Here is a 20016-nt window from a genome sequence, read left to right as displayed (position 1 = left end):
TGAGTCTGTTTAAACCAACAGAGAATTTTTTTAAAAATGGCTGATATATTCACGCTCATCCTGTGTTCTTTACTAAGGTCTGGGGATTTGTGTGCTTTTTCCTCTTCATAGTGTGGTTCTTCTTCTCCAAGAGTCAAGGTAGTCAATAACCAGATGCATGTAAAGTATGCAAATTTTATGCAAATATCATAGATACACATGTACAAGCCTCCTCTTTCACAGAGTTTTCTGACTTCACTTATTCATATGCTTAGTCTCCACTTCTCCTACTTTTTTTAAACTCTTATTTCTGAACTGTTCTGACTGCTGTCCTCCTGAGATGGTAAATACCTTGCATGCTAGTACACCTCTTGGGCTGCACAATGTCATCAACAGTTTTTCACAAATAATAAAACCTTCTAAAAATATCTAATTGCCCTTCTTGTCTAATTTATGTTGTCCCTTTTTTTTTTTTTTTTTTTTCTCATATGTTCCTATGTCCTTTGCTTAACCATTCCCAAACCTACTTTGTTATTCTCATAGCAGTTAAGTCCCTAGAAAGTAATGAAGAAAAACTCTGGCATTTTTTCCTGATGTTTATGTCATAAATGACGAAGGGAAGATTTTGGAGGTCTGCTCTTGGCGCATGGAAATTGTGTCCAGTAAATTAAATTTAAACCTGAACTTAGAGTACATCTTGACAAAATCATTTGAAAAGCAACAGAATACTTGAGATTCTGAAAGGAAACATTAAAAATTGACCAATCATTAAATTTTTCATTTTTCCCCCAAATATTTCCCTGACCACAGACAGAATTAAAAGGCAGAGGACTTTTTTTTTTTTTTTGTGAAAAAAGTTTGTAAAACAGGGAAAATTTTATAGAATAATACATCAGTAGCAATGGACAATGGTAAAAATAACCCAAATAATTTTACTGCTTTTCAGTGACCCATGTCTCATGGGATTTTATAGAGTTAGATTCAGTCTTTAATGCAGACAATTTAATCCAGCCAACCTCTTGCTGTGTCTTAGACTCCCACTGAACACTGGTGCTGTCTGGACCAGCGTCTGCTGCCTTTCCATATGTGCACAGAGACTTCCACAGCCCCCTGGACTGTCTGAAACATGGGAGCTAGGGACACTCCATCCTCCTGTCCTTCTGAGACACCAGCAAGAAGCTGGCATCTTAGGTCTCTAGATGTCTGTATGTGGGGAGCTGAGCCATGCCATAGTAAAAAAGACATCTGGGAGTAGTTTGCTCTAGTTTAAATGAAAGTAAAGCCTTGTCTATACTGCTTGGATGGTGTGTCCTGATGGGAAGCTTGGGATAATGCCCTGTGGTGTTGCCTAAGGGTGTAGGCACATGTCAGGGAAATGTGGCTGAACAAGTTATTGTCCTTCAGAAAACAGCTGATGCATTCCTAACCACCCTGCCAAGTGGTACCATGCATTAAACTCCCCCCTCTCTCTCTCTCTCTCTCTCTCTCTTTCTTTCTTTCTTTCTTTCTTTCTTTCTTTCTTTCTTTCTTTCTTTCTTTCTTTCTTTCTTTCTTTCTTTCTTTCTTTTCTTTTCTTTTCTTTTCTTTTCTTTTCTTTTCTTTTCTTTTCTTTTCTTTTCTTTTCTTTTCTTTTCTTTTCTTTTCTTTTCTTTTCTTTCTTTCTTCTTATTTTTTTTTTCTAGATCTGAGGGATTTGATTTTCATTGTGGTCATTTAAACTAACAGACATAAAGCAATGGGTTGGGCTGAGAGTCTTGTCATCAGGGTGCAATGGATAGTCTGAGAGTGACGTTCAACCTCTGTGGCTCTGTAACTTTTGATTGTGTCCATATATTCACAGGTTCACATGTCCACACTCAAAAAGAACACTTTGATTTGGTGATAGGAATGTCCTCAGTGTAGCTATTCCAGAACATTTATTGTAGAACTGTGTGGGCTGCTATTGCTATTCTTGTCTCAGTTTATTCTAGCAGGAATTATTTTATTTGAGCTAGACCATAACAAGGATATGTAAACATATAATTCTGCACTTTTTCCCCTCAATTTGTCTAAAAAAGAATTCAATTTTCTACCTAAAGCGGTGTTATTTAGTGTGTAGTTAAGCCTTCAGCACCCCTCAAAAGATAGTCCTAACAAATATAGCAGTTTTTCTATTTTTATTTATTTATTTAGTTAGTTTATTTTAGTTCAAACAACAAAACTACCCCTATACAGGGAAACAGAACTACTTCCCGATTTCACATGAGGCCCTGTGCCTTGAAGGTTTTTATACTTTTAGGGCCACTGCAAACTGCTTGTAATTCTGCTTCCTGTGCTATGGGGAGAAGTAAGCTTTCCTAATGCGATGTTGTTTGCTGCAGTGCTCTTTAGTGCTGTCTGTAGGTTTTTCCATAGCCAAAAATAAATAAATAAATAAAATAAAAAGCCTGATTAATCACAGAGGATAGTTACCCTGAGCTACGACTGATGATGGAGCTCAGATAAGCTGTATCTGGTATTGATTCAGATCAAGAAACTCCTCTGGAAATGTTGATTTTTTTTTTTTTTGTATTTATTTATTTATTTTCCCTGCAATATTTTAGCATTTTGATTTTAAGGATTGATTTTTCAAAAGAGTCCTGGTCACGGGTTTTTAGGTGATGCAGCCAGTTCGACAATGGTCCCACCTTTCCAGGCATTTCTGTGCTTATCTGAACATTTAATTCTGAAAATCAGACTAGCAAGATAAAGACAGAGGCAACAGGTTCAGAGGAGATCTGACGCCTAAGGCTATGTCTATTCTGCAGAGTACCGTTGTAGTACAGGACAGCATAATATGAACTAGAATTACCTGTACTAAGCCTGAACCACTGCAGGCATACCTACAATGTAACTCTGTGTTGCCTCGGGTTGTGTGCTACAGAACTGCAGTGCACATCTAGCTTTTGTTAAGTGAAATAATCCATTTTGGCAAACCTCCAGGCAGCAATTTAATCAACCCATGGTGCATGAAATGCATGCATTGGCACTTAAGTAAGCAGTATATATATTATATATATATGTATATATAATATATATATATATATTGCTGTTGAAACTGTTGGGTTTTGCAGATGCTTAGCACCTTTGAAAATAAGGCTGGATCTCTTTAACTGCAATTTTAAAGCAACTGATTTGTGCAGTTTGCTGTGAACAAAGCATGCTGATATAGTCAGCTTCCAGAGTGATGGGAAAACTATGTCATCAAGATGCTGGATTTATAGGTATGGATGCTCTCCTGAGCTAACACATCCACTTCCCAAACAAATATGGTTGCACACCTAGCTGTTGTAAGGAACTCCCCAACATGAGCAGGGCAGAAAGTCCAGTGTGATACATGTCCCTTGGTAGGAACAGGCAGTACTGGGGCCACATCTTCAAGGATCTAGTGCTGCCCTTGTTTCACCTCTGCAATGCCATGGCTCCAGTTTGTTACTGCTGCTGCTCTGTACATAAGGGGCCATACAAATACTCATGGCAAATTGCCAGTGTATAGCACTGAATATGGCTTCATGATAAGTGCCTGCAAGGGGCAGTGAATGAGGTACAGCTTTCAAGCACGTAAATCTGGTTTCCCAGTGAATTTCCATCCATCTCATAGTCCAGATGATAGATGGGGTCAAGTAGGAAACATCCTTGTGTATCAGAAACCTTGGTTTGTCTTTTGATTTTTTTTGAAGGAGATTTGTTGAATCTCATCAAGCACTTTGCCTATCCTGTAGACATTATTTTTTTTTTCCTCGTAATAAGATTTATTTCATTGGTTTATTCTATTTTGGTTAAAATTCCCTTCTTCTTAACAGCCCTGAGACTGTCACGTGGGCTGTTTGAGTCTGTGTATGTTTGGGGAACACAGTAAACACTTTGGACAAATAAAAAAATCTCATAAATGTGAGAACAGATAAGGTTTGTTTGACACAATACACAAGTGTGCATCATGTGTTGGTTGGACAGGGGTGTGTCCTTGTTAAATCACAGAGCTCTGCACTTCTGAAACATTTTCCATGTGAGAATCTCATGGTACTTAACATGGCTTAATGAATCTAATTTCATGGAGCTCCTTTGAGACAGAAAAGTACTGCTGTGGTTGTTTTGAACAGACAGTAAATTAGACTGCTGAGCAGAATGGGAGAGAGGTAAAGGAGGACTGTCTCCACTGAGAAACTGGAGAAATCCCTGTCCCAGTAATCTGCAATCTGTCCTAAAAGACAGACGGCAGAGCTTCAGTTGCTGCCTTTGGTTTCCCCCCAGAAATCTTTGTATTCCTGAGGATAAGTTGCTGGCCCAGTTTCCTACAGTGAGAGAGTGGCAAAGCCATGTCTCAAGGAATTGCTAATGGCTAGATCATTGCTGTAACCCATGAGCTGATCTTCTGCTTTGAAGAAATGTGTTATGCTGCAAGTGTGCATTGCATCTAATTTCTAAATGATGGTAATTAGAGTGCTTTTTAATTTATTTTATTGATTATTTTATTTTATTTTATTTTATTTTATTTTATTTTATTTTATTTTATTTTATTTATTTTATTCTTTGGGGAGTTGCAGGTCAAACTATGGCTAAAACATTTATTAAAATGCAAATATTCTTTATCTTATCTGAATTTTCCCTTTTTTCAAAACATTGTTTTGAAAAACATTGAGAAACATTGGTTCTGAATGGGCTGATATCGCTTGTATGATAAGTGGTGGGCGTAAACCTAGTGCAAAAGTAAACTATGTACCTCTCTCTGCCTACACTGGCCGTTATCACAGAATCACAGAATTGTAGGGGTTGGAAGGGACCTCCAGAGATCATCGGGTCCAACCCCCCTGCCAAAGCAAGTTCCCTACAGCAGGCTGCCCAGGTAGGCGCCCAGATGGGCCTTGAATATCTCCAGAGAAGGAGACCCCACAACCTCCCTGGGCAGCCTGTCCCAGTGCTCTGTCACCCTCACTGTGAAGAAGTTCATTAGTGTGTTGGTGCAGAACTGCCTGGGCTCCATTTTGTGGCCATCGCCGCTTGTCCTGTCCCCACAGAGCACTGAAAAGGGGTTGGCCAAATCCCTCTTTCTCCCACACTTCAGGTATTTGTAAACATTGATAAGATCCCCTCTCAGTTTTCTCTTCTCAAGGCTGAACAGACACAGGTCTCTCAGCCTTTCATCACACGGGAGATGCTCTGGGCCCCACATCATCTTTGTGGCCCTCTGCTGGACTCCTTCCAGGATATTCCTGTCTTTTTGTATCGGGGAGCCCAGAACAGGACACAGAAATACATTTATACGCTCCCCATACTCCTAGCTCCTCTCTTGTAAATTTTATGTCTAGTTAGAACCTCTTTTCTTTCAATTTATAACCATTTTCTTCCAGCTTCTTGTCATGCATCTTGGTAAAGACCCAGTAAGACTCAATAGTAGTAATAGTCATAGTAATGTTTTCTTGAGGACCAACCCTTACTTACGTAAAGGCTGATATCGGGTTCCCTAAAAGCCTTTTGTTCTACAGGCTAAACCCACCTAGTTACCTCTATTTATTTATTTATTTATTTGTAGCGTATGTGCTCCAGACTCTCCTTCCCCTCATCCTCCTCTATTTAGTAAATCTTTCTCTTATTGAGGGACCAAAAGTTAGTCATAGTATTCCAAATGTTATCTAATGTGAACAAAAGGGAAAAATAATTCCCATCTATCTGCCGGCTGTGTTTCTGTAGGTACAGCCAAGTACACAGCAAGCCTCGCTGACTGCACTGTCAGCAATAAATATGAATGTTACTGAAGAGATCATAGACATCTAGGTTGGAAAAGTCCTTCAACATCCTTGAGTCCAACTATTAGCCTGACCTACTGAGTCCCATCACTAAACCATGTCCCTACTTCATAACCTCCTGGATTACCTGAATTAGCCCATTTCTCACCATACCTGAATTGCTGCAAGGAAAGGTTAATGTTCATGGCCTCTACCATAACTTTTCCTGTCCTTTTGGGATTCAGTAAGCTCGAAGGTATGGCTCTCCCCTTGGGGACGGTGTGAACCATCCACATCAAATGTTTTTAAGCCTTTCTAAAACATTTCATAGTCCTATTTCCTTCCTGTGTTAAATGTGGGCAGTGAGTGCACATGGTACCACAACATGCTCTAACAGGCTATGACACCCAGGAAGGGCATCCCAGCAGCTAAAAAAACTCTGCAGGTGCAACTCGACGCACAGATTTTCAGCACTAGATAGAGGACAGACAAGGTGGTGATCTCCTTTAGCATAACAGCCCAGGAGCTCACCCTGCTGAGGTCAGTAGACAGGAACTAAGCCAGAAATAGTGAATTTATTTAGGAGTGCCAGCCGAGCTTGGACTTGTGTGCAATCTTCTGGCACGTTGCAGGACTGAGGCAGTTGTTTTCATCAGCTTCCTCTCTTTTTTGGTATTAGGAAACCTGTTTACTAATGTTAGTTTGTGTTCTTTAACAAAATTCATTCCAAATAATGTATGACTAGGAAAAACAAACAAACAAAACAAAACAATTAATTACCAAACATATGTATATATATATGTTGATTGACAGGAGAGGGGAGAAGAAAGCAGTGTTTTCAGCCTAGCTCTTCTCCTGAAAATTTTGCCAAGAAAGATGGGAAAATGTAGCTCAATGTTTATAGAGGACTCAATAGTTGTCACATCTAGAGAAGCAGTGTTTGAACAGTGGAATACTCGCATCTATGAAAAGAAACACCAGAAATTGGGAACACTGACAGAATGATATCTAGGATTTCTGTGGAGGACCAAGCAGTATCTTTTTATATGCATATCCTGTGTAATCAAAACTAAACCAAGAAGGACATGCAGAGAAATGTCATACTCTGAGAACAGAATCATTTGGAAATCTTTTTAATATTGTTGTTGTTTCTGCAGGGGACAGCACAATGAGCTGTTACATATGCACTCTGCCTCCATGCAGCATTAATTGTTGAAGTAAAGTATAAGCTTAGAGCTAAGCCAACACACTGAGAAGAGACCTGTGCAGAAGACCTTGCTTTGTGCATGGGGAGTGAGACATCTACTCTGAGACTTCCTAAATCTGACTACGAGTGACTCATGTCACGTTTACACCTGCTGACAGGCTTTGAAAGAAAGGAACTAAAACTGCAGTTGATGGTTCTAAAAGCATGAAATAATTCCTGAAGTTAAAAGAGCCATCATTGATAAACATGGTTGTTTCAGACTCATTAACTGATGCATAAGTCCTAGTCAGAAGGGACAGAATGAATGTGGGTGGTGCCAAGATGTCCCTAACTAGTTCCTATTCTTGGACAGTTTCTCTTGCAGTTACATCCTTTCTTACTTGGAACGTGGTAAGGCTCCCTTCTCCTTACCTGTGAGTTCAGGGGATGGCTACCCACCCCTGTAAAATCATTTCCATGTGGCAAGAAGAGAAAATGCTCACACAGAAGGGAAAAAAATCCCAAACAAACAAGCAAACAAAACTGCAAAAGCATCAGCTAGCTTGAGATTTTCAAAGAAAGCAGCCAGAAGGAGGTATACCTAGATTTCTTTGAAGCCTTTAGGAAACACATGTCCTGTGCTGTTTGGGCACTTTGAAAATCTCAACCTAGTGGAAGCTCAGTTTCTGAATGTGGAACAGAAACAAAGAGAGGAACAAACAGCAAGGACCTGGCTGTGGGGTAGAGGAGGGAGAGAAAGAACTGAGATGAAAGGGGGAAGGAGCTTGAAGGAGACAGAAGTCAGAAAGAACATATGTAACTTAAATATTAGTGGCAGATGCCCCTTCTCACAGAAAAGATCCTTCAGTAAGGATCTGGTTAATGTTATAAGCACAAAATCACCTAAGGATGTTGCACAGTTCAATTGAAAGCTCTACACAGCAAAACACAAATGGCATATATGCTCTGTGGTCCCTGGTGAACCCTGGCAGCCCCTCACACACATATCTTGTCCATTTCCCTATGGGGTATTCCTATTGCAGGGGGGCAGGACCACTTATGTTACATTTTTTTGCATGTAGTCCTTCTAAGAGGATTTTGCATTGGTTTCAGTGGGCATGGAAATCACAGGCTATTGTTTAGGCTCTGTGGATGGAAGATGGTTAATTCCTGGAGAAAGGAAACGTAGGTGGTTAGTTTTCAGGCTCAACAAGCCCTTGGCCAATTTGTGTGACTAAAGAGAAATGACAGCCAAGAAAAGATTGCCAGTGAATGAGTACATACTCCAAATTCCACACCAGATGGTCACTCACTTAGAGAGGCCTTAGCTTTTGTGCTAGCAGTAGTGTAACTTTAAACCTTCTCCAATGTTTGTTGCTATGGTTTATTTGAGACACAAAGAGGAATTCAAGAGAAGTCATTTGGGCAATGGTTTGTACTCTGTGCATTTTTTCTGGATGAAGCTCTAAATTGGGAATAACCTTCCATGACTATCATCTGGAGATCTTGTCGGTCAGTAACGTAAAGAAAACTTTACATATGGCTAGAGCCCTACATCAGCATGGATATTGTGGATATAAAAATACAAAGCCCAGCCCAGACAAAATAATGTCTTTAAGAGAGCTGGCTGCAGGGAATGCAGCCTAATCTTCATTTTCAGAAGATAGGTCCAGTTTTCAGAAACAGAGAAGATAATTGGTGAACAAATCCAATGCTTGAACAGTCATATTCCTGCTTACACAGGCTTATTCCTGACAGAGCTGACCTGAGTATTTTAAACATGACATTTGGATTATGAGCAGGTGCTCCTCTATGCAAATGAGCAATGCTTTTTTCTTATCCTTTTTACAATGTCATTAAACTTCTCCAAGGAAAATATGTTTGACATTTGTGTTGTGAACTAGGAGACAGCAGACAATCTGGCTAGGCTGGAAAACCACTATCCCAAAATAAAGTCCTCCAAACTTTGGAGAATTCACCTTCTGATCCCAGAATCAGTTCTGGTCAGATTTTTTTTATCATGAAAAAAAACTTTTAAAATAAGCTTTTCCACTGACTGAGAAGCTAGACTTGGATTTTGAGGGATCAAATGCTGTGCAGATTGGGCCCACTGCTAATTTAAACACACCATCTAAAAACTAATTATCCAGATCATCATTAACGATAATAGCCTAGTCTGACCAGAAAATAATTAAGCATTCTGCATTCTCTTGTTTTTCTCTCTGCAAAAGTGCCTATCGTGCACACTGACTCAGTGGGGAAGGTGTTCGTTGCTGGTTTACCAGCAAATTCTTTTTTCCTTGGTGGAAGGATAATGAAAGAAGCAGAAATCTGACAGCAGGAGCATCATGAGGTGATTTTGCAGACAGCTGTCCAGACAGAAATCTGGAGAGGGAAGGTGAACGGAGGTGAAGAGGAGGTATTGAAATATAATGACGAATTCATGGGAGGAAAAAACACAAAACAAAACAAAAAAGAAATAGTTTCTTGTCTGAAGGGCTCAGCACAGTTTATTTTAAGGCTGAGAAACTGTGCTGTGGACTTTATGCTGGTTATAGCTCTCAGGCAAAAGAGAAACACTTGTCAGGGCTACAAGGTAAAGTCCCCAGCACCCCAAGGGCTGTTTGGAAGCACGGGACCAGGGGGTGCTCCGCCTCATACCTGCACCTACCAAGGTACTCTCACATTCAGCAGGGAAAGGATTCCAGCTGCTGCTGCAGCTATGGTGTACAGGTGACAGTCTTTGTAAATTTGACAGCCTCTTCTGGCATGGCACCAAAATGTTTGGTTTTAGTGCTCTGAAGTCCTTATGTCTTCAGGCTTGAGCCTGCAGTGCCCCTTTTTCTTGATAGAGATTTTCTTTTCAGAAAGAAGCCACGGGTAGCTATCTTAGCTATATGAGCAGAAGGAATTAATGTCTTTATTAAATATTTTCTAGATAATTTGAAATCTAGAGGAAAGTTAGAAGAAATGGACTGGAGAACAGCTAACCTAATCTATGTAAAGGGGAAGTAATCTACTGAGTAGTTCTTTTCTAGCTGGAAAATAGACTCAATGACACACAACATAATGTGTGAATCTATTTATTTTTTTCTAAAGAGCCGTGCAAGAAAGATCTTATGTTTGAACAACTACTGGAAACTATAGGGAAACTATGTATAGAGTACTCTTAGATATTCCTATTGTTTCATCATTATTAATAATTTTTGAAAATTGGGTGCATATACAGATATGCATACACTTTTATTGCCATTTTTCACATATACAAAATGAGAGTCTCTTATCAGGACTTCTGATTTCCATCTGACAGCTGCTCCAAACCCAAGCTTTTGGAATTTGAGATATTGGTACATATAATATATTCAATGTGTATTGCATCCAATCTGCCTCTTCACTTATGGATTTAATCTTGCGTCAGTCAGAGACTAGCTTCAAAGGGACAGACTGACAGATGTTGTAGAAGAAGCCCTAGGACATTTTAGGAGCGTGGTGTGACTGCCTCAGGGTGTCTGGGAGGGAAGGAAATGCCTGTACCATTCCCTCCATGGTAAATACTTCTATGGATATGCCTTTTAGGCTACTTTATGTCCTTTGGACATGCTTGAATTTAGAGAGGACTGAAAAACAGGCTGGCTGCAAACAGCCAGACCAAAGGTACAGTGAAGTCACTGGTGCCTCTCCACCAGTGGGATTAGGTAAACATGTAATATTTCTTCCTCAAAATATTTTACCAGCATTGAGATACTTGCATTTCTGGGAACTGATGAGCCAAGGGTGGTATCTACACAGAATGTCCTGATTTTTCCTAGTCACTTCTTAAGCTGGGTTAATTTTTAGCATTCACAATAGAATGCCATTTGCTGCTTTCACTTGATGTGCCCTTTGTCTGACTGGAAGACGCAATGGATAATGATTTCCTTAATGCTCTCTATTAATCAAGGTTTTGTAGCTATCATTTCTCTTCTTCAGATGTCTTTTCCAGACCTGGAATTTGTTCTTTGAACTTAAAGTGATCATATCCACATAACTTGTTGGATACTTCCCTGCCACCCCAACTGGTCCGTGGTAGGACAAAACCACTTCTCTAAGAGACGGCTGAACTTTTTCTCAGCCAGAACTATTCTCCTGTGGTATGGGTAACTATTTGTCCACTTGTTCCCTTCTGTGGTTACACAGACAAGGCATTCACTGCACCAAAAAAAGAAAAAAAAAAGTGATTTGTTGAAACAAATCTGTGCTTATGCACAATGTACCAGAAGAAGGAAGCAAGAAATACTGAGGGCATCTGCCTTCTGTGCTGGACATCTGACGGTGCTTACACTGGACTCTGACAGGCAACATTTCCTGGCAAAATCTTTCTTTGTATGAACAACATATGAAAACTAAAGGAAAGAGAAGAAATTTAGAATCCATTTAGAAACTGTATTGTCTGCATGCAATATTTGAGACCTCGCTCGTTGAAGTCAGCAGAATAATTTTCACTGACTTCAGTGTGCTTAATTAGATGGTAAATGCTTGTAATCCCTTGGGTCAGGTGTAATTCTAGTTTCTGGCTAGTGTGCCTTTTTTGCTTTATTACACCCTGGAAGTAAGACAAAGATTTCTTCTTTCATTTTAAATCTCTTCTGTTTACATGACAAATAGCATGTAAACATAGCATGACAGGCATACATATATCCAGAAATATAGATGTCTTTATTTATTATTGATGTGAAAGCAGAGATCTAAGCATAGGTATATAGAAGTCTCATGAAATCCAAAGTTCAAAATAAATACTAAGACTTGAGGAAAATTCAAATGCTCCCAGGATACATCATGACTAGAGGAAGTGAGCAGCTGGCAGAGATGTTCTGCAGCTGAACTACAGCAAGTGTTTTAAAGGATAAATCAAACTAATACAAATTCAGTAAAGGATTATACGCTAGATTGAACCTCAGGGTAAACTGATTGATCTAAAACTTGATTTTTGTCCATCCTATATGAGCAGAAATTCACAGGAATGGTAGATAAAAAATTCTCACCTGCCAGGGATACTGAGTCTTACCTGTATGGAGACGCTGCTATAGGAACCGCCTATGACTCCTGCAATGAGTAAAGGTAAATTCTCTTGAATGGCATACGAGCCATCTGGGCACATATACTCTGTTTCGTCCACTTTAGTCAAAGATGCCCTGACAAACTCCAAAGACTGTTCTAAGGCATATGTATCCCTGGAACATGTGTCCAAGATGTGGACTCCAAGCTTAATTCCTGGTAGCAAGTAGTTGTCTCTGTTGATTTCGTCAATGGCAAACAGCATGGCCTCCAAGCGCTGTATGCCTCGGTCTTCATTGATTCTCCCACATTCTTCTATCCCAGTGCCTTTTTCGTTGATTGGGAATAAGCCACCTAAGACCAGGTCTCCTTCTATCTTGATTTCCTTTCTTACAAAGCTGTGGTCACTTAGGGAAAGGAAAACTCCTTTGGAAAACAAAGCTAGCGCAAGGACTTGGAGTCTGGTGAACATCTTCGTTGGTCTTGTTTTAGCAGCTCTGAGAAACATGGGTAGGAGCCAAAGTGCTCTTCAGTCCTTCTGGTCCATCACCAAAGTTGAAGCACTGTCCCACAAACCAGTGAAGAACAAGCCAGCAACGCTTTCTGCTGCACCTCTAAAGAAGAGACGAAGGTAATTAGAAAAGGCAAAAGGAGAAGTGAGTTGTTACAAAGCCTTTATCAATAAACCATTCAAGAGCAGTGTTAAGGGAATGCTGGATAGCACAGGTGATGAGAAATACATTTGTCTTGTGCTCTCATACAGCACCTTATTCCACACTCCATAAATGATTGCAGACTAAGCATCTGCTATGACAGCCATGCACAAAGATCACAGGCACATAGGGTGATATATCTGATGTTGACCACTGCTCAACAATGTTTTATATTTTAAAGACAGAGACCACACTTGGTATTTTTCTCATGCCCTCTTATTTCATCCTCTCTCTCTTCTAGACTTGGAGTCTTATGCATTATTATTCACTGTATTTTCAGCTGCTCCTAGATTTCCTTTAGCAAGTTCTTTTTTTCTTCTTTCTTTCTTTCTTTCTTTCTTTCTTTCTTTCTTTCTTTCTTTCTTTCTGTCTTTCTGTCTTTCTGTCTTTCTGTCTTTCTGTCTTTCTGTCTTTCTGTCTTTTTCTCTCTCTGTCTCTCTTTCTCTCTCTGTCTCTCTTTCTCTCTTTTTCTCCTTCTCTCTCTCTTTCTCTCTCTCTTTCTCTTTTTTTTTTTTTTTTTTTTTTTTTTTTTTTTTATTGTAATCTACTTACAATTCCTTCAGCTATAGCACTGCCACAGTGCTATCTCCTTGCTTGTAGCTTTTGCTGTGCTCAGCACTTGGCCTTCAGATCAAAAGTCTCTGGCTGAAGTCCACCTGCCCTGCCCTCCTTTACCGGCCTGCTTGAGCAATGAGAGGATGGAAGAAATCATCCTCTTGTGGTTTCACCTCTATTTTTGGGCTGCACAAGTTGTCTGAAACACAGAAGTCCTGTTTTACCAGGTGGGAAATGAGGGCTGTATGTTAGACAGACAAACAAAGCCATGTTGGGCCGTTTTACTGTCAGCATGCTCCCTGGCAGGGGTTTGACTCGGGTCAACAAAAACTTCTCTAAATGCTGCCTGAACAAGCTACACAGGCAAGCAGAGACCAGACATCATTCCCGATGAACAGTTTGGATGTGTCCATAAAGTTTTGTCCCTTTAATGCTGCTTGGTCTCAGCAACAGAGAATGGTTTGTGGTCCATTTTTTTTATTGGCATTGCAGTTCTGCAAGACTCTGTACTAAGTGACCTACCAAGGGTAATTATTATGTGGAAGGCCTGGAAATTGAACCTGAATCTTCATCAAATGCCTTAATCACAAAATCATCCCTCCTTAAGGCACAAAAGAATTTCTTGCAAGCAAATTAAGTCAAAAAAGAAAAAAAAAAAAGAGATAAAAGAGAAAAAGAGGAGACATGACAAGGAGGAATCTTGTACTTGATGCTTGCTTAGGGCATGAAAATGCCTACAGCTGGACTTGCTCTCTTTAATGTTAATCACAGATCAGTGCTTGGATCACAGGGAGAACAGAGCAGTGATGTATGTACTTAGGATATAATTTTACTCTCACTAAGGTCAAGACATTTTGCCAATGACCTTAAAAGGAGAAAAATCAAGCTTTAGAGTGAAGATCATTTTGCGACAATTCTGTAACTCATACACAAAATCTATTTATGCAATATAGCTTCATGATTTATCTCTGGGCTCCTTGTCAATATCTCCTCAAATATGTCTGTGTGGCTGCCTTGATCTCCAACTCTTCAGATACATCAGGTATGGTAATATTTAAATAGATCGCTTTAATAATTTATTTCTGTACTTACCTTTTTATTAGCAGAATACATATTACTATAACCCTTGCATGGTTATTTATAACTTAGAAATATTTAACACAAAGGAATTGAAATAAGCAACAATTAAGATTTAACAGTGAATGATGAGAAAGCTTATTTCAAGACAGTTGTTTATCCAGGTAAAATTTCAATATTGCTTTACCAGGTTGTGTGAAAGATAGTGTTTTATTCATATTTACTCCAAAAAAGTTCTCTCCTAAAGGTGTCATATGCACAGTTAAAGGTCTTTCTCTCCAATCCTAGTAATACATGTACAGTCCGAGCTGAAGGCTGTCTCAGCAGCTTTTTCCATTCAGAAATATGTGATATATCAATGGAAAACAAGCTTCACCATCTCCCAGTGATCTATAAGCAAGCCAGATTGCTGATCACTTGTGGCTTATTAACCAGTTTAAGAAAATATCTTTTCTCTCTAATGTTAGGAAGAGTAATGAAGTAACTGTGTTCAGCAGTCATTTCTGTTTCAGACTTAGTACTATAATTTGTCAAATAATATTCAAGCATATACAGGACATATAAACATGATGACGATACCCAATTGCAAATAATTTACAGACAAAAGGGTAACATTTGTCATATACTTTTTTGTGTGCTTAATAATTCAGTTGGACCAACTTCCACTGTTCTCAGTCATTAACACACTATATGGATAAAAAAAGACCTTTTTATTTTTTATTTTTTCCCATGTAATATTCATCCTATTTATTTCTGTAGCTTCTATCATCACTGCATCTCAGCAAATATTCATGTATTTATCCTTGCAACACTCATAAAAAATTTTCCCTTGTTTTACACTTGGGGAAAAAGAGGCACAGAAAGATGAAATGAGATTCTCAGAAGAGTCTAAGTCCAGATTTCCATTTGATTGGCACTCACAGTCACTATCAAACTTTGAAAAGGGCTCTGCTTCCCTTTAGGCATTGAAAAACGTGATTTTGACTGCTCTGCACCCCATAGTTCCCGGAAGACCTATAAGGTATTCTAAAACCTCTCAAAGACATGCCTAGAGCATGGATTTACCACGAATGACAAGGAGGCTGTTTTCATCCCTCTGCTTCCTTCATAGGTGCTAGTTACTTCAAATGGTGTCACCATTCACCTTGCATCACATCTGTGTCTGAGGGATCTGTGTTTCTGGTAAGTCAGTAGTAAATATTAGAAAAGGACCTCAAAATGTTTGTACATTGCACATAAAAAGGGTGTATATGAAATGAATGTTGCTATGGTTTGGAGAAATGGTTTTCCCTACAGATAATAAAAAGGATTTCTATATTTTCTATATTTTACCAGTGAAGCTTGCCCTGCTGAGCGAAATGTATAAATCATGGCAGAGCAGAGGATCATTCCCAGCAGATGTCAAGGAGCAACTGGAGTAGCTGAGAGCTGGGAATGGGCAAGACCATTTCTCTGTTTCCTTGACACTTTGCGTTGAGGAATGCTGAAGGTGTCCAAGGATGGGAAGGCAGGAGCTCACGGGGGCTGCCCACGGGGAAGCCCACGGGGGCTGGAGAACAGGGATGGCTAAGCCCCAGGATCCTGCTCTAGCTGGGGACACGCTGCTTGGTGCCCATGGGTGGGGGGCTGCCACCTTAGCCTTCTGCTTGGCAATGCCTATGAAGATCGACACCAGACACATAAGCCAAGGACTTTCATCTTTGTTTCTTTAATCTGAAAGAATATCTACAATCAAAACAATCTACTCTGTCTTGATGCTGTAGGGAGACACCACACAGACAACATCCTGCTTTCCAGGAAAACATGATCATCCTGTTTTATGTGTTCAAATTCTTAATTTATAAACAGGAGGCAGGTACCAGGAATGCTGCGCTGGGCACCAGATATGTTTCTCTCTTTCTGCAGGCTTGGTAGCCTGTGTCCTGCTGCCTGTGTAGAGGCATTGCAGCATCCTGTAGAAGAGCAAAGGTGTTGTATGTGGGTCAGGGAGTGGAAATGTTAGTGCAAAGGCTGCTTGGTCTGGGGGGCTTCCCCTCGGGGCTCTCAAGGAGTGGTGCTTCCAGGGGCAATGGTTTCTTGTTGGGGTGACACCTGAAGGAAGATGCGAGATTTGGGTGGCCGGTGACTGGAGTCACTATGGTGACACTGAACAGGCAGCTTGATGTGAAGGAGAGAGGTTATTTTAAAGCTGCTCGCAAAGTTGGGCTAGCATTGCAGTTTCTCTCCTTTTCTCTCTGGCATGCACCTCCCACATACCTTCTCTGCAGCTTGTATAATTCACAAATGTATATACGGACATTTTGTACCTATTCCAGGCTAATACAGGTCATATTCCTGCCCTGAACTATGCTACTCAGTTACCACCCTGAGCTGACCCTTGCCATTTCACCACACTGACAATACCAGCTGGGCTTTGCAATAATCAACCCCTAAAAGCATGTTTTGGGGATGGCAAGTTAACATTTCAAAAAGGAGTGCCTGCTGATCATACTGCAATTCTCTCATTTTTCATTTGTATTTAATGTTTTAACTCCAGCTATGGGCAGGGTTATGTTGTTCTAGGTGTTCCCTTAATATCAAAAATATTGAGAATATGTACAGCCCAATACACTGTGGATCCCTGGTGGAAATAGATGTAAAGCCTAGGAGTAGAATCAATCCAAATATCAAAATGAAAAATAAACAGAAACAGGTGGGAAGAGAAAGGTTTCTATGCCTGGATCAGAAAGCTTCTGCCAGCACTTCCCCACATGAATTTCAGCCAGCAGCACATGGCTTGTGAGACACCTTCACTGGGCACTCTGCCTTTGGAGCCCCTTCTCTTTCCACCACAAAGGTCCCCAGGGGAGAGTGACATCTGCTTGTGGGGGACATTGTCAGCAATTCCTTCAGAAAAAAAAATGACTCACTTGTGCTAAGACAGCAGCTGTGTGGCTTTTGTTGAAAATAACCTTGTCTCTTAGTCTGAAATATTCTCTCTGTCTCTCTCTTTTTTTTCTTTTTTTCTTTTTTCTTCCCCTCTCCCTCCCCCTCCCACCCCCCCCAGCTATTTCCGTGCTTGTAAAAAGATGATTGCACAAATTCAGCGCTGGGTGCCAGTTTGCTTATTTACTATAGATGTGCACATACTTATTTCCATGAAAGCAGCAAGAATGAGAAAAAGGATGTCTGGGTTTTCCACATTCAGTATCCCAGTGATATCATCTACAAAACAAAATCTCTTTGTGGCTTTCTTCCAGGGCTATATCCAAATGACAGCTCTGGTCTTCTGCAGGATTTTTGCTTTCAGCTCAGAGAGCAGATCCACCTGTGCTATCAGTTCAGGAGTGAATTCTTGTTAGGCTTAGTGCCTTGGGCACTGCAGTCTATTTTTCTAAGTGTCAAACTCTGAAAAGAAGTGCAATTCCATCTTTTGCTTAGCCTGATGACTTTTAAGTGGAGTATGATTGTTCATAGTGCGGTGACAAATTTTCTGAAACGTTCCACAATATCAGTACCAAAGCCTGGCAGCAGCAGGCTATCCAACAGCTGTAGACTTTCCAGTTCTCCACTCATAAGGCTAAGGACAGGATGAGAAACTTTACTGATTGCACCTCAGATCTCCTACCTGGTTTTTAATGACATTTACTAACTAGCAAATATATCAGTCTCCATGAATGGGCTAAAATTCTGGATTTTTTTTCCCCTCCCTACACTGTGCTATCAAAATTCCCCCACATTTTTCCCCCTTGCAGTGTTTTGCAAGGCTTATCTGTTTACCCGTCTTCCTGAGAAAGGATGCAACAAGAGCTGACGTGGGTGCTGGAGAAGATTATGTTTAGATTTATAGTGGGTGGCTCCCTCTTGGCAGTCATGGATTTTTACTGCATTATTCAGGACTATAATGTGATATTGTGGTGCTGGAGCCATATGTCAACTTGGTATCACCTACCACACTTAATAAACTTTCTTTAGAGGAGGGCTATGCCTGGTGGAAGGTCACAGGGGAGGCTCCCCATGCCTGTGCTCCTGTTGCACATTATAACATTGAAGCTAGTAGTTCCATCAATATATCTGTCTCCAAGGGCACCCCAAAGGAGATATATCTTTCCCTCAGTCCTTGCTGTGCCCTACAAATCTCAGCCTAGGGAAGCACATTTCTAAAACAATTCCAATTCTGCCTCAAAATTCTGATGTGTCTTTAAGGACTGACACAACAAGTTAAACGCCATGATGTCTTTCTCCCAGAGATCATGGATAACTTGCACAGCAGCATTGCTCATCCAACACATTTGGCACATTTATATGTGCTCTGCCAGAACTTGACCTTAACGCCTGATGAGAACTGCTCTGAAAGATAAGATGTCTCATTTCATCGGAAAAGAGTGATAGAAAAGCTGGAGTCTCCTTACCAATTATAATTAGGGGTGTCATCACCTCTGGAAAAAAGAATATTTTTGAAGGAACCCAAGCCTTCCAGTGGCAGATATGTGCCAGGTACACAAATTGCTCACATCCTGATTCTGGCTGGCTGAAATTTGATAGCTTGAATCAGGAAGTAAAAAGAAGAAGAAAAAAAAGTTTCAGAAAGGATGGTGAGGTAGAGAAAACAAGTAAATTTCTTCCATGAAAATGAAAATATTTCCTTCATGAAATGTTAATCAGGTGCTGACGCATAAATTTGCTGAAAATAAATCAAAGTGATTTTCACTTTCTGGCTGTTACATCTATATTTATTTATTTATTTCATTTTATTTCCTTGAGAAAAAAAAAATGATAAAAATGGTTTTATATCTAGGTGATTTTGTTCCTTGCATTTCAACTTGGATATCTGTGCTTGAAAAACATTAATTAATACAATTACCACTGACAGTATTGTGAATACACAAGTGATTCAAGTTTATTCCATGCATGGGATATTGTAGAAGTGTTGCTGATCTGTTTGAAAAACCTTAACATTTTGGGGGGTGATTTCAATATAAAGAATGACATCCAAAGCAGGACTTAAAATGTCGGTGTAGAAGGAGATTATTCCTCTTAAAATACAAATTTATATTCTGTTATGTTAGAGGAAAAGTGAAAAAGAAATCAGAACACCGCATTACTGTTTGTACTGTGTTAGCATCAACAAGAGATGCTTTATGGTTTCTACAGTGTCAACATACAACAGATGCCCAGCCCTTGCCTCAGAAATCTATGGCATATTCATACCATTTCAAAAATAGAATTTAAAATATTCAGTTCACAGGAAAACAAATGTTTCCGATGTGATATTCTTGAAGTTTCCAGATATTAGAGGACTCTGTAGATTACAACAGGACCTATTAATTTAGCCTAGCAAGGAACAAGGAGCCAGTGGAGATTACAGGACATTAATGTGATGTGGAAATATGGGTCTTTGCTTCTTATTAAATCAAATGAATGTGTTTGGCACTGGCTGAGCCCTTCACAGTGAATTTGATCTCAGAAGACAGAGCCGCAGCAAGCAGACCCCCACAGCTAGAGATCTGGGTCAGGCCATGCAGTCTCCTAACTCGTCTGAGTTTCTTCAGTACTTTGACAATAAGTATATTCAAGTGTATTGGGAAGCCCAGCCATGAGCCTGAGGCTTTGCACCATCTGGACAATTTGTGGTGTAATGATCTTGATGTAATGCAGGGTTAGACCTTTGCAAGTCCCACCATCTTCCCGTCTGCCTTTTTTGGATTGAGCTGAATCCTACTGCTTTTTATCCATCTGCTTATTTCTTCCA

The 20016-nt window shown here is 40.0% G+C and overlaps 1 protein-coding gene across 1 annotated transcript in view; it reads right to left on the bottom strand.

The window, feature by feature from the left end:
- GRM3 (glutamate metabotropic receptor 3) overlaps positions 1–12448 on the bottom strand; it is a gene marked incomplete at both ends in the record, with an annotated part of 45242 nt that extends 32794 nt beyond the window's left edge. The window contains one exon of the mRNA XM_082756714.1: positions 11951–12448. Coding sequence (XP_082612840.1) covers positions 11951–12448 — 498 coding nt within the window. The remainder of the gene's footprint in view (positions 1–11950) is intronic.
- Between the last annotated feature and the right edge of the window lie 7568 nt (positions 12449–20016).

This window comes from Aythya marila (assembly GCF_965140915.1).
Source record: "Aythya marila genome assembly, chromosome: 1".
In the NCBI taxonomy this organism is placed as follows: domain Eukaryota; kingdom Metazoa; phylum Chordata; class Aves; order Anseriformes; family Anatidae; genus Aythya; species Aythya marila.
The sequence above is the reverse complement of the archived record's forward strand: the minus strand, read 5'-3'. Positions and strand labels throughout refer to the sequence as shown.